Below are 14811 nucleotides of genomic sequence, written 5' to 3' on the forward strand. Positions count from 1 at the left end.
AAATAAATGAGAATAACTCTATATGTACTTTTAACTGAATATAAGCCAACACTTCTAGCAGCAGAGGCATTAAAAACTGCTTCAAAGGAAGAGAATTACTGGTATATCACAGTTCAGTGTCATTAAATATAAGATGGTACAAACTGCACTTGCTTTGTTTTACAGGATTCTGCATGTTTGTTTTGAGTTTAGTGAAGAAACATTATCGTCTGCAGTTTTACATGGTGTGTATTACCCACTTTGCTGTGGTCATTCACGTTATGAGTCACTAGAAACAATCATGTCCATATGCTCATAAAATAGTTTGGAAGAGGGGTGTGGAAAATGTGCTTTAATTGGGAGTAACATGAAATCAAGTCATGCTGGACTGTATCTGTTCACCTTCCAGATGATGATGATGATTATTATTATATCCCAGGATGTGGCCTCTCAGGCAGTACAAGCCGTCCTTGGTGAGGCCTTGTGCATGTCCAACATGATATGTTTCCCTTAGTGATAGGCCTTGAGAGGCTACCTAGAACAGAGGCTAGACAGAGTTAAAGGAATAAAGTAGATATTTATTAAAAGGCCTTCAAAGGATACCGTTGGGCAGTACCAGAGCCTGGCCAGGGCTACACCCAAGATGGACAACGAGTCACAAATTTTCACACTTTTAAAAATTTGGGCCATTTACATATTGGGGTTAATCGTCCAGTTGCAGCTTCAGGTTATGAAGTCCCATCCCCCCAGACTGCTTTCCTCAATTCATTGTTGTTTATACTTTTTGGGCCTGAAGCTGCAACGGTGTCCTTGGTTCTCAGGCTGGAAAAGGATTGTTTTGTCCAACTAAACTGTGAGGAGAACTTGCTAACACTTTATATGAAGTTCAGAGTTACATACTAATGCGGTATAGAATCTGAAAAAATATGAAAGCTAAAACTTAAGGCATCAATATGAAAGAGGTTGCTGGAGAAGGGGGATGCCTCTCCCTGCCATGTCTGAAGCCGAACAGTTCAACATTGTGTGGAAAGTGGTTCTTGTGACTCTAGTGTTGTTTTCTGGAGGCCCCACTGAAGTACCATGAGGAGAACTTGATCTTAACCCCTGTATGGAATATTTATTCTGTGACACTTGACAGCTGTTCTGGTCTTCTGCTCTGCAGTGTCTCAATAGATCATTGATGTATTAAAAGAAACCAGCATTGTCCTCTTTCATATTTGTCCACCTAATAATCAGCATAGTAGCTAAGCAACTGCATTAACCTTTTTCTTACGTGTATCTTATACATTGAAAACTGATTCTGTAACATTACAGGTTAAAACCAAAGCAAATGAAACACTCAAAACACCCCACTGACAACGCCCCACCTCCCACTTCTATATAGGAATGATTAGAAATCACAGGGAAACAGCAGTGCAGTACAGCTCCTGTCTTGAAAGAACTTGAGCAATCAGGGCATTGCACAATTTAAAGATTTCCTAAAGCTTTGGGAATGTGGTTAACCCTGCTGTTTCTGCAGTGCTTTAGGTAGCACTTGGAGGATCCCCAGTTATAAACTAGGACTTAACTGAGCTATATAATAACATCTAAAAAAGTCCTTTACTTAAAATAATGTACCCTGTTTGTAGGAGAACTTACCTGACAGTGAGATGCAGCTTTTCTAGGAGGTATAGTCTTTATCTTCTAATCTGCAAAAAACCTCCTCATCTTCAGACTGGTACAACCTAAATATATTAACTTGCCATGATTTTTTTTTCCTTTTTCCTCTTCTGGAAAGAAGGTGAAAATGTGTCATGTCAGTCACGTGACTTGGTGTCTGCCCAAAAAGCCATTAAAATGTGATTACCCAGGAATTGCAACAAAGCAGAGTGAAGCCATGTATCTGCTGTGTAGCAACACAGTGTTTAGGAAGAAAAGGAGAGTCTATCCCATCCCTGTAAGTGTCCAAAGCCAGGCTGGATGGGGCCCTGAGCAACCCAGTTTGGTGGAAGGTGTCCCTGCTTGTGGTGAGGGGGTTGGAACTATGTGATCTTTAAGGTCCTTTCCAACCAAACTGTTCCATGATTCCAGTAGAGTAGGCATTTGGCTTTAGGTGGTGTTCCAGTGTCACCATACAAATAGTGAAAACTTTGCTGCAGAGCTGCAATAATTAACCAGCAGGCAGTCTTTTCAGAAACCTTTTGTCATTTCTTGTACCGTCCCTCCCCCTACTTTAAGGCTTCTGGAGTTGTCTTATCTGGAAGTAGAGTCTGGCTGCCATAGGTAAACACATGTGATAAGAGAATTAAAGAAGCAGGACATTTAGAGTGCTTAAGTTTGGTGTGTCATGAGAAAACTACCAGTTCTTGACTTTGAAGTGCTTGGAAAATAAAATCTATCGCAGAATCTTTACTGGTAACCTGTTTGGAAACCACTTTATTATACACTGGCTCTGCAGATTAAGCATCAAGTACATATAGTAGTACTGAACTAAATGGTTGTTTAAATGACCATGCCCTTAAAAACAAACACTTTATTTTTGCTAATCCTGAGAATTTTCGTGTTTCATAAGAATATTCTGTTAAGAGAGAAATCCACATCTGTGTTACATGACTCTTTCATGAGTAGTTCATTGCCATTTTATTGTTACAGTTCTAACATGTCTGTTACATGTATATACAGAATATCACATTGCTTAAACTTCTTTGCTGCTTTCATGCTGGAGGTGTATGTCTTATTAAATCAGGTGTTAAAACTGCATGTTAAAAAATTCTGGGTGGAGGTAAGTGATGAAGAGACCTGCTGAAGTTTCAGAACTTGCTTCAGAAAGCCAGCTCACCTGTGATATACTGTATGCACACATCTCTCACATTATCACTAGAACTGGTCTTCCCAGGGAGCTCCTCAGTAGCTCCTGTAGCTGATGTGCCAGGATTTATGGAGGTGCACGGGTCGGTGTTTTCACTAACTGTTGTGTTGTTGCACTGTTAACAGTTCGCATGGACTCATGTCACTTTGCTGATCACTGTAACTCAATCTCATCTTGTCATCCAAAATCTCTTTGAAGGCATGATCTGGTAAGGGGACAGTATCAAACTGATTTGTACCTCTATTGCATTGAAAGGTTGGTTCTTTTGCATAGATCTGTGCAGGGAATAACTGTGGGAACAGTTAAGGCAGTACAAAATATGGGAGCATTAGTGTCTAATTGGTAGGGGAGTTGGAGGAATTGGGAGTGATGAGGTAAGGCATACAGGAAGGGAAGCAGAAACCTCTTTATCTAGATTGACAGACACAAGTCTGATAGCTTTGAACAACCGCTTCATTTACTTGCAGGGAAAAGGATTGATTGCATGCTATGTCAAATAATTTCCACAGCATTTTGCTGAACGGATGAATATCCAGCAATTCTTTTGCAATTACTTGGGAGCTTCGGGTTGCTCAGAGCTATTGAAGTTGGACCATTTAATTTGAAATCCCCCATCTGGCCACGTTCCCTGCGGCCTGTCCTGTTCAAATAAATTCAGAGTACTTAAAATAGTTTAAGAGTTTTAATCTTGGTTATGGTTGGGCAATCTTTGTGCCTCATTTTCAGTAATACATTAAATTTTGGCAGTGCAGTTAAGCTTGATTATGTAAAGCCACTCCTCAGAGAGCGGGTGTGTTTTCCTACCCCTCACTTCTTCAGGGACAGGGTAAATTTCAAGTTGAGAAAGAAGAAGGAAGCACGTGGAAGATGGTTTGTGTTCTTCCAAGGACATAATGCTGTATGTTTTCCTCTTCCTGAGATATGTGCATCTGGGGAGATTATTGCAGACAAGGCATGCTTACAGTTAGAAAGAAAGCCCAAAGCCTTTGACAAAGTTTCTATATAGAAATTCTTTTAGTAGTGATTATGTTCATGTATCAAAAACTGAACTTAGTTGCTTTGCTAGTCTACTGTTTCATATTGCCACTCTTGCTACACAGTTTGGCAGATGATCAAAAAATCTGACTTTGAGCTTATTAATACATCCCTGCTTTGAAAGGAAGAAAAAAAAAAAACAAAAAGAGAGCTTAATAGGCTTGAATAACAACTTCAGATGCAACCTGCATGCAAAGAACACTTAAAAAGCCGCTCCAAACTGACAAGAGGGGGGAAAATATAAGGAAAACTATTTTTTTAAAAAAATTTAGCTGTCATTTAAACTTTTTGAGTAATTTGCTTGTTTTGATGTTACCAAAAACATTAACATGTTTATATCTGTTGATTTCTTCTTACTTATGGTACCAGTCTTTAAGCCTGATAGGAAAAAGCCAGCCTGTTCATGTTTAAGCTCATGCACCAAAATAACACTAACTTGAACTAACATGAATCTGTTATGATCTAGTTTGGCTGAAGACTAAAACCAGCTAAATGTGTAGCTAAATGTGGTGCTCATGGGGGAACAAGGCGAACACATTATGCAACATAATTCCTCCTAAATTCTGCAGAAAAAGTTCCCAGAAAGAAATTCTGCTCTTTCAATTTTTGTCCTGTGTTTAGGTTCAGGCAGTTTTTCTCTGTGAAACTTTTAATGTCTTTCTCTAGGTTTCTGGTTCCAATTTCAAGTGTTATCTGCAATGACATTACCGCTTATATTTTTGGATTTTTCTTTGGCAGAACTCCATTAATTAAGGTAGGTGCTTAGGCACTTCCTCGCTAACAAGCTTTTACAATTTATAGCAATTTTGTTACTTGTTCAAAAGCATGTTAATGGAAAAAAATACTTAACACTGTACTGCATGATTCACATCTCTGCTAAAAAAGCCCAAACTGACTATCCTGTTCCTGAAAATTTGTCTATGGGAAACTGGGATTTATGTGAATGTGATATTGGCATTACAGGATAATGCAGTTTGAGTCTATTATTGCATCATCATTTATCATTGCCTTATTTTTGGATTTCAGATGCAGGTTTGGCTGCATACTTACTGCACAGAAACTGTAATTTGAAATAAGCCACTAGGTCATATATACCTGCTCCTCTTGTTGACTGAGAAGGGCTCAGACATCAATCTTCCTATCTTGGTAGAATATGCAAGACCTCACAGAAAGCCATTAATTATTTTCATGATGTTGCCATGTTAACTTTTGAGGATTTAGTTGGTTCTGATACTAAAATGCTCTTTAATTGAAAATGTGATAGAATTTGGTGACTGTTTGGCACACTGGTCTCTCTAGCTATTTGCTGTATTGGCTATCCAGTGTGTCTGCAGAAAGCTGGTGTCTCCTTGGGAGCATCCACAACAGTGGTTGTGTCACATCCACATTTCTGGAACTATCTAAATGGACACTTGCTTGCAGAGCTCTCCAACAGAGCTGAGGTGTGCTCATGCATGTCTCCCAGTCTTCTGCTTGAAGGGAGTTCAGCTGCATAATCTGGGTCAGATGCAGCCAAAGGCCAGCAGCAGCAGCCTCCAGACAGCAGCAGCAGATGGGATGGGAGCTCTCCCTTCCCTCAAACTGGCCAGTGGTACCAACCAAATTGTGGCTTTTCCCCACCTTGCCTGGGACAGGTCGTGGCCATACTCTTCTATTTATCACAGTCAGTGGCTGCAGATCCTGGCATTCAATATTTCACACAAGCCTTTGAAAAACAAAGCAGCAGCTTAATTTTCACAAGTAAGATCAAGAAACAGAGTAAAAAAGGGTGCAGTGATTTAACTGATGGACTAACCCTGTCTCTTTTGTGCCTAGCTGTCTCCCAAGAAGACCTGGGAAGGGTTCATTGGAGGCTTCTTTTCCACTGTTGTATTTGGATTTGTTGTAAGTAACCGTGGGATATTCACAGAACCAAAGAATGGTTGTGTTTGGAAGGGATCTCCAAAATCATCTCATTACAGTCCCCCTGCCATGGACAGAAACCCCTTCCACTACCCTAGGTTGCTCAGAGCCCATCTAACTGGTCTTGAACACTTCCAGGCATGAGAGTCTTCTTCTATAGATTCAGTCTTCATATTTTGACTTGAACGAACCAAATTTATCACTGATTTTATCTCAAACTCCTGAAAGCCTCCGAGTTAGGGTTTGGTGGTTTTTGGGGTTTTTTTTTGCCTAGAGAATTCTGTCAATTCATAACTAGCTGGAAAAGCCAGGCAAGCTTTCAACCTCTCCTGAATAGACTGACCATTTTTTGCTGTTTCTGTTACAGTATCTGGAATAGTTTTATCTATTAAATAGTTTTATAGATTTAATAGTTCTCATACTTTCATCTATTGCATCCCTATTTTGAAATTGAAGTTTATCTATAGCATTATTTATGCTTTGTGAAGTACTACTCCTTCTGTGTTACATGCTTTATAATGCTGTTTCTCCTGGAAAGCAATTTACTGATATGCACATATGATAATACCAGCATAAATAACTGTTGTGATAAGTAATTTGTCACCAAGGTCAGCAGAACTCATAATAGCCAAACTTATCAGAAGAGATATTCAGGTTTTAATGGACAAGTGAACTGCAGAAAATTATGAGTGGATGACATTTCTGGATTTTATAATGCAGAAGATACAGTAGATACAAATCTGAGAGATAGAAAAAGGAAAACAATTGGGGAAATCATCACTAAGCTCATTGAACATCTGCCTTGTTGAGACATTCTCTAGTTTAAGCAGGCTGATTTTTCTCCATTCTGTGTCTCTTATTAGAAAGATTTTTATTACGCTGAGCTTGTGGTGATAAAGCCATTCATTAAAGCGTGATTTTTGAGTGCAATAACAAAAAATGCCTAATTCAGGGGTTCTTGTTTTGCTTTTCAGTTTTCTTATTTTTTGGCTCAACATCAGTACTTTGTCTGCCCTGTGGAGTACAACAGTGAAACCAACAGATTTGTGACAGAGTGTGAACCTTCAGAGCTCTTCCAGATGAAGAAGTACTCTGTGCCACCACTGCTTCAGGCTGTGTTGGGATGGGTAAGGAAAAAACCTCAGGCTTCGGTTAATATTGAAATCATGCTTCCCAGCTTAAATGTGTTTCCAAACCATTTTAGAAAGGTCTCTCAATGCTAAGGTAAAGCTTAAGGTTAAGAACTGAATCAATAGCATGAGCCTCTCCATTGCTCATACAGGGAACGTGGTCACCCAGTCAAAATCTCTGCTGGAGGTCACCCAAGGGAATCTGCCTGTGTTCTTGAGGCCTGTATTCCCTTTGTGCTGCACATGGATGCCACTTGACCATTTTGCAGACTTATCTTTAAAGAGCAACCTTTGAATTTTTTTGTGGGAAGTGGACAAAGGCTTGTTATGGCCTGAACTAGTGGCAAGCTGAAGTAAGCCTGTAGAACTTCATTCTCTTTTCAGCTAGTGTGTAACTGCTGTTAGGATTGGAGTTTTACTCTCTTCACCACACAGCATCCTATGTGTTAGTGCCTTTACTTCCATGCTGAGTGAAGAAGTACTACCAGCAGTAGTTACGTGTAATGTACTCTCCGACCCGTTGAATATGTAAGCTAAAAATGCCTACAATTGAACATATTAAAACACAGTGTTCATTATTTTTCTTGTAGGAAACGGTGAATATGTACCCATTTCAGATGCACAGCTTTGCATTGTCAACATTTGCCTCATTAATTGGGCCATTTGGAGGATTCTTTGCCAGTGGATTTAAAAGAGCTTTCAAAATCAAAGTACGTAATGAATCCTGTAAGCCTCTAAGTTTTGGGTTGGTTTTCTCTTAGGATTAGATAAATTAGTGGGTTAGGGTTTTTTTTAAATCCTTCACTGTAGTGTTTTTGCTAAGTTGCAACAATGTTTTGGCTGGCTTTTAGTATCAGAAACAAGATTTTGTTTTATCAGGGGTGTGTGTGTGTGTGATATTCTTCAAATCTTGCATAGTCAGCGTGTGACTTCAGTGCTGGAAATCTAAGAATAATTTGGTTACATAGTTTGGTCAATAATTACTCTTCCAAATCATGTTGCAGAAGTGGTTTAGACAAGCAAGATGCGAGATATTATACTTGACATGAAGGGCAATCTGTAGATAGCTCAGAAGGGCTTGACAGTGGTTTACCCTTCAGATTTTGGCTAGTTTTCACCAGTGATATTGGTGTCACGGGCAGATGCTGGTGTGTCAGGCTCCCCAAAGCATGCAATGTTTGGCTGCCTTTGCCAATATAGTGCTGCCTTGTAATGGGAGCGTGCATTGGCAAATTATGTGACCTGCTACCCTCTGTTTATTGCAAGGTGTGCACTGTTGCTTGTGGCAATGCTACCCTTGGCTGGTATTAAATGGCAGCAGGAGTATGGCAAGAGGGCAGCCCCAAATTTCTCCTGACCTTCTTTATGTCTTGGTAGGACTGCTGTAATTCTTTCCCTGTTGCTTGTTGTCGTTCATGTTGTTGTTCCATATGTCCACCAAGCTGGCATGTGCTTTGCACAGAAGTGTGTAAACCTCTCTGCTTGTGCTGAACTCCTGTACCTGTGCTTGTACTTACCCCTCTTGCTCATGCTGGTCCCAGCAGCTTGCCCAGCACTTTGCTGTCCACAGCACTCTCGTACCTGTATGGCCATGTAGCAAAAGACTGTTGGTGTGAAGAAGGAATTTGGGATGAAAAAAATGCCGCTAAAAAGCAGCACTTATTCTTAAAATAGAATATTAAAAAGCAGATTCCTTTTAAAACTTTTGGGCCCCGAAGTGATGACTTAAGGACTGTCAGGGATATTGTGGAATTACTGCTGAAGGCAGTGCACTGCATGCCTGCCCCACACTGGGCAGGACTAGTTTAATTTGCTGGCAGTCACCCCACGTAACTGACTAAGGTCAGAGAGGACACGAGTGAATGTGGCTGGCAGAAAGGATAACTGAAGGTATTTTGATTGATAAAGCTGTTCTGTAGACAAGACAGATAACACAAAGGTAGTGTATCGAGCTTTGTTTGCATCCGAATTTTTTTTTGAAGTAGTGACCATTTTTTCACAGTGTGTTTTTTGATTCTGTTAGATAAATTTCTATTGTTTGCACATATGGTTTTTAACTATGCTAGAGGATAAAGCAAAAAAGGTATTAAAGAGGAGAATTAGATTCTGCAGAGGCAAGATACAACAGCCAGTAGCTTAAGAGGTGTGCTACAAAATGAGGTGTGTATAGGCACACAAGTATTCTCAGTACGGGCACACCTGCACCTGACCTGCTGCTGTCCTCTTGTGCAATACTGTGGACAGATTGCTGCTTCTCCTCTTTTTCTTCTCACTCCTTGGCTCTCCTTTGCAATTGAAAACTCCTTTAGCAAAGGAGCCTCTTGCTAACTTTTGGCTCCATGCAGTGAAACCATGGCTTACTTGCAGCCCTAACATGCTGCTGCCAAGTGATAACATCATTTGTGTGTTTCTCAGGAACCACTGACCATCTTTTTTTTTTTTTTTTTTTCTTCTTTCCCCTTCTTGTCCTTCACACCCAAAAGGATTTTGCAGACACAATCCCTGGTCATGGTGGGATAATGGATCGCTTTGATTGTCAGTACTTGATGGCCACTTTTGTTCATGTCTATATCACCAGTTTCATAAGGTATGGACTTTTTACAATATTAACCACTGAAGCAAGCACAGGAGCTGTGCCATTATGAATGCACAGGAGTTATGTTAGCATAGTAGAGCTTGCAGGTTGCTAAATAGGATTTATCCAATCACTTCAAAAACAGGACTATTAAGAAAACAATGTCCCTGCCTAGGATTTGTGTTGGGCTCAAGCTATGCCTTAATGTTTCTGTGACTGCTGTTGAAGGTAACCTGTGCACCTGAATTACCAGAAAGCTTTATGTAGCAGCCTATTAGAAGTTTTACTGGAATTTACTGAATACAGAAGGGTGTAGGATGGGGTTTCAGGCAGGAGGATTGTGCAGCATCTGCTTTCCCTGTGTGGTCCCTAAAGAGCCTGTCGGTTGTGACATCACAGTTCTTCCCATGAGTTTCAAGATTTCTCAGTTGCTTGGCCTGGGATTTTCTGTTTAAGATGAAAATGCTATAGTTAAAGAAAGGAGACAACTGCCTAAAATACTGCTCATCTTCCCTGAACCACATCAGCTTTAAAGAAGAAATCATGGGAATCACAATTCTCTTAAAACAGACATTTTAGTTTCTGAGGTAGGGGTGGTTCAAGGGGCCAAATCAAAATATGCTCTTAGATTTGTAAATGTATATGGTAAAATAATTATTAGATACCTAATCAGCAACAGATTCTTTGCCTACATTTGGCTCATCTTAGAAGTAGATTGTAAGTAAGTGGCTAGCTAAAAATGAGGCTGATATTTAGAAAAGCGTGGTTTAATTTGCAGTTTTCTTTACGGACCTGGCCAATTTCCCATTTAGTTCAGTAGTACATAGCTTATCTGGCAGGCAACAGATACTAAATTAAAATCTGCTAATAAAAAATGTTGATTACAGTGATAAAGGATGAATCAAGGAATCTTATTTGTCAAAAGCCTTCTTAATATCCCCATTTGACAGCAAATAGAAATGCTTTTTAGTTTCTGTTTATATTGAGCTAAGAATACGCTTTGCCAGTAATACTGGCCCGTGCATCCTGAGGAGACACACTGGGAGAAATCCATAATTTGGTGCTCTCAAGAAAGGGAAGGCATTGTTTGGGCAGCAAGAAGAAATCTAAAAGACTCTTTAAAGCTGTGGTCACAAAAAAATACATATTTTTTTCATTGACAGGGGTCCAAATCCTAGCAAATTACTGAAACAGCTGTTGATACTTCAGCCTGAACAACAATTAAGTGTGTACAAAACCCTGAAATCTCACCTCGTTGAAAAAGGGATCTTGCAGCCGTCTCTAAGAGGGTAGTTTGTCAAAACAGAGGACTAGAAGAAAACTCCATCTACAAGAAGCCTGTGGAAAAACATTGCAAAAGTGCGCATAAATGATGGCTAAAGGAAGAGTAGTTTGTAGTCTGGAAAAGGTGAATGTTTCCTGAAATGAATGTGAATGCTAGGACTTCCTACTAGGACACGAACGATCTCTTACTCCTAAAATAATTCAAATGCTGACAGAGTAATGGTACACGTGCTGTGTATTTTGGTTCCTGAAGTGGATGGCAGCAGTCTTTGTTCAGCACCCAGCCTGACACTCTTTGTATTTAAGAAAAAAAATAATGAAATTCACTGTAAGTTTTTAATGAATTATTTAAATCTGTATATCTTAGCAATACCTTTTTGATCTCCAGTGGTTACTGAAGTGTAAAGACATCGGGGAGGCAGTAACTTCTATACAGGCTGATGCTGAAATTACTATTGGCCAGAAAACACTTGTTAGCCTGGTCAAAGAAGTACTTTGAGCCTGCTGTATCAGACTACCTGTATTTACTTAATTGTTATGAAGATTAAACCTAGCTCTGTTTTTAATTTAACAGCTTTCTTATGAAACCATTTCATGCTTTCAGGAGAAAAGTACATTTATGGAAGTACATCTGGACTTTGAAATACAGTTGGGCAGTTTGGGCCTGTGGAGCTGCTTTTTTTGTTGTTGTTGTTGTTAACATTACAGATAATAAACAAGTGTGTACCACCAGGAGTAGAGATTACCTGAGAAAACAGAATTCTTCAGCCCAATAAACAGATCAAGGAGAATCTGAAGCTTAAGTCCCTAGTTTCCATGGCCAGGTCGGTGTCTGAAGACAGTAATTCAAGCCTTATTCCTTGTGCCTCTTAACTGCTGTGTAGAATTGGGGTATTTCCTTCTTTTTAAAAGCACTTTGAGATCCTGAGTAAAAAGTGAGGTTTGAGTGGTGTTTATCAGTGTGTTACTCAGTGAAGGCAGAAACTTTTATCTCATGAATGTGCACAGTGCAAGACAGAATGCGTGGTTCTTCTGCTGTGTGTTATTATTTATTAAGAAGATCCTCAAGCAAGCTTGGGTAACCACAGAGGAGTTTGAATGGAGAATTTTTATAGAAAGCAGCTCTTCTGTAGGCTTAGTGGGGTATATGAGGAGAATTAATGCTTTATTATTCTCAATCCTAGTTGTTTTACAACTTTTTTCATCATGTAACGTCTTGATGCAAATAAAAATACGATTTTTTTTGAAATGATAAAAATTACTGCTGTTCAAACAGAAAGCACAAATGCCAATTTTGTTTTCATATACTGTAAATGGATACAATTTCATTTTTCCAACTAATTGTAAATAAGTTTCTCCACAGACCGATGCTACATCTATGTATGTGTATATAAATTATTAAAAGATGTATGTATATGTACTAAAGATGAAAATTTAAATGGTTGGTGCTACTTGAGGATACAACCATGGAGAAAATCACTTGGGTGGGTGAGAAGATTTATCTGTAAAATTCAAACTGCTTTTTGATGAATACCATGTAGCTGAGACCACAGTGCACTCTGTTTTGCACTTGGGCTGGTACAGCTTGTGTAAGGAAAGGCACCTCCTTGTACATTCAACACAGTCCTGCTCTAAAGTAATTCCTCTTGATGTCAAGTATTGACAGAGTTAAATTATGTCTGACCTGGAGATTGCAGTACTGTATTGAAGGAACACTCCAAGAGGTGAAAAACATCACCTGCTGCTTGTCTGTAAGTGGCTCTGTGACTTGGCGTATTAGGTGGAGGGGACTGAAATTCAGCCCTCACTCCAGATAAAGCATAACCTGAAGTTAAAAGGTAGCACAGCTACCTTTGGAAAGGTGTTTTAAAAAGAAGGGAAGAGAAAATGAGAGGGAAACCAAAGTAGAATATCTTCAAAACTAGCTTTTAGATGAGGCTTTGGTTATGTATGGGACTCTGGTAGATGTAATGATAAAATACAGCCATACTGGAGCTGGTATATCTTTATCCTGGGTATTCAAAAAAATCTAAATATTTAAAAATTATATAGAGAATATATATGTAAAAGGGTAATTGATACTTCAGAAACTTGAAATTTTTAGTGTAATTTTATAGCATGTACAATAAGGAAGTTAAATATATTTTAGTATTTAATACAACAGAGCATTTGAAATTAATTGCTATCTATGTGCACAATAGAAAATTCAACACTGCAATTCTGCTTTTCAATGTTAAAATGAAGATGGATCACCTGTGAACTCACTCATCAATTTTCTAAATAGAGTAAAAGCTTCCTTCTGGTTTAGGCTTGGTGTAAACACAGCTGAGCAGGATATGTCACTGTGAAGTGACACCTATGCTTGGTTACTATAAACAGAATTTACCACACTGGCTACTTCTGTTAATTCAAGCATTGAAACATGATCAACAGGGAAGCTGAACTTCTTACATCAGTGATTCTTTTCACTTGCACTTTTGTCCCAAGTGGCTATAATTACCTGCTGAGCAAAAAAGAAAAATGTATATTCTGTAAATATTGTAAATGGTATGAGCATATAATGTCTGTTTTAGTTTGACTGTTTCAATCTTTCATTGAAGCAGGTATTGTAAAAAAATAAAATAAAATTGGGACAGAAGCCCTCCTCTCTTTTATTTCCTATAGTGTGTACAGTGGGTGGAGTTTTCTTAACAAGAATTTGTAGTCCTGTAGATTCCTTACATTTGTGTTCTTAATAGAAAATCTGCTATAAATTTCCAACCTATTGCCCCTTAAGACTTCAAACCATCCATGTCTGTTGCTGAAACTTGTACAATGTGCCTCATGTCCAAAGATATGCAAGCTTGTCACCTTTTCCTAAAGGTGTTCACTCCAACAATACTGGTATAGACCTGTCAGTATTCACCATTTGTGGTGCTGATGGGGTGGCAGCTGGCAGCTACGTCTCCTGCTTTCCTGTTCCTTCCCTTTTAAGTCTTGGATTTAAGGCCCTTCACCTCCTGCAGCCTCAAACAAGCCAGGTAAGAAATGCATCATATTTCTAAATTACACAGACTGTAAAATCTGTTTAACACTCACCCTCAGCCAACTCCGTGTGTGCTGTGCACCTCCTTGGATTTTAGAAACTTGAGGAGAAGCACAGAGCTTTCCTGTGGTCTGCATCTACTTCCTAATGGTCTTCTGAGGAAAGGAAGGGGGAAATTAGCGGTGAGTTTTCTTCTGCTAGACAAATAAGGTTTGGGACTGGTACCTGCACAGAGTCCTTTTGTCCAGCTGGTACTACTACCTGCACATAGCTAAGTTGCAATTTCCCTTTCTTTTTGCAAGTAATTTCCCAATTATAAAATGGATATCCAGTTTCTTGTTTAGCAGTTTCAAATTGCATGAACTTAGGTGTGAGTCCTGTTCCTGACAGGATGCCAGAAACAGGTGGGAATGTGTCACCCATAAACACACACCAAATTTAGGTTGGAAAATACCCTTTAGATGATCGAGTCTAGCCATTAGCCCAGCACTCCAAGTCCTCCATTAATGTACAGCTGAGTCCTACAGGTGCTGGGGTTTGTTCATTGGATACATACTGCACCCTGACTTCTCAATATTGATGCTTCTTCCTTGAGTTACAGGGACACATTTTGATCCCTGAAGGATCCCTTTGTCACCTGACAAAGACTGGTATATAGATTAAAGATTATTATAAAGATTTTGTTAACATGTACCCTTTTTCAAGTGATTGTGTGAAGGCAACATATTTTCACAGGGAAGTCAAGGTGTAAAGCTTCAGCCCCCTTTAGTTGCCAGCAGGTGACTTGCACTTGGCTGTGTCAAGGTGCAATAGAAGCAATTTGCTTCCTCAAGTGGTTGCTGCTCCCATTTGAAGTGGCTGGGCCAGTTGTCCCCAGCTCAGCAGGAACTTGAATTTTGAGCTAGTCCCACAGAGTTTTCAGAGCAAGAGGCTGGATTTTCACTTTGGCTGTTGGGACCCTGCTCTTTGATTGCAGGAAGTGAAATACTTGTGCTATCTGGCAGATATCTTGCACACCTCTAAAGAAAACATA

General features: G+C 39.4%; 1 protein-coding gene across 1 annotated transcript in view; it reads left to right on the plus strand.

Annotated features, from left to right (window-relative positions):
• The window catches only part of CDS1 (CDP-diacylglycerol synthase 1), a 30023-nt gene extending 16616 nt beyond the window's left edge, over positions 1–13407 (plus strand). The window contains exons 6-13 of the mRNA XM_066186484.1: positions 166–224; positions 2953–3035; positions 4529–4616; positions 5678–5746; positions 6739–6891; positions 7485–7604; positions 9378–9481; positions 10633–13407. Coding sequence (XP_066042581.1) covers positions 166–224; positions 2953–3035; positions 4529–4616; positions 5678–5746; positions 6739–6891; positions 7485–7604; positions 9378–9481; positions 10633–10762 — 806 coding nt within the window. The 3' untranslated portion in view covers positions 10763–13407. The remainder of the gene's footprint in view (positions 1–165; positions 225–2952; positions 3036–4528; positions 4617–5677; positions 5747–6738; positions 6892–7484; positions 7605–9377; positions 9482–10632) is intronic.
• Positions 13408–14811: the final 1404 nt, after the last annotated feature.

Source organism: Chamaea fasciata, unplaced genomic scaffold (genome assembly GCF_029207755.1).
Source record: "Chamaea fasciata isolate MVZ Bird 193981 ecotype frontalis unplaced genomic scaffold, bChaFas1.0.hap1 SCAF_6, whole genome shotgun sequence".
Taxonomy (NCBI): Eukaryota; Metazoa; Chordata; class Aves; order Passeriformes; family Sylviidae; genus Chamaea; species Chamaea fasciata.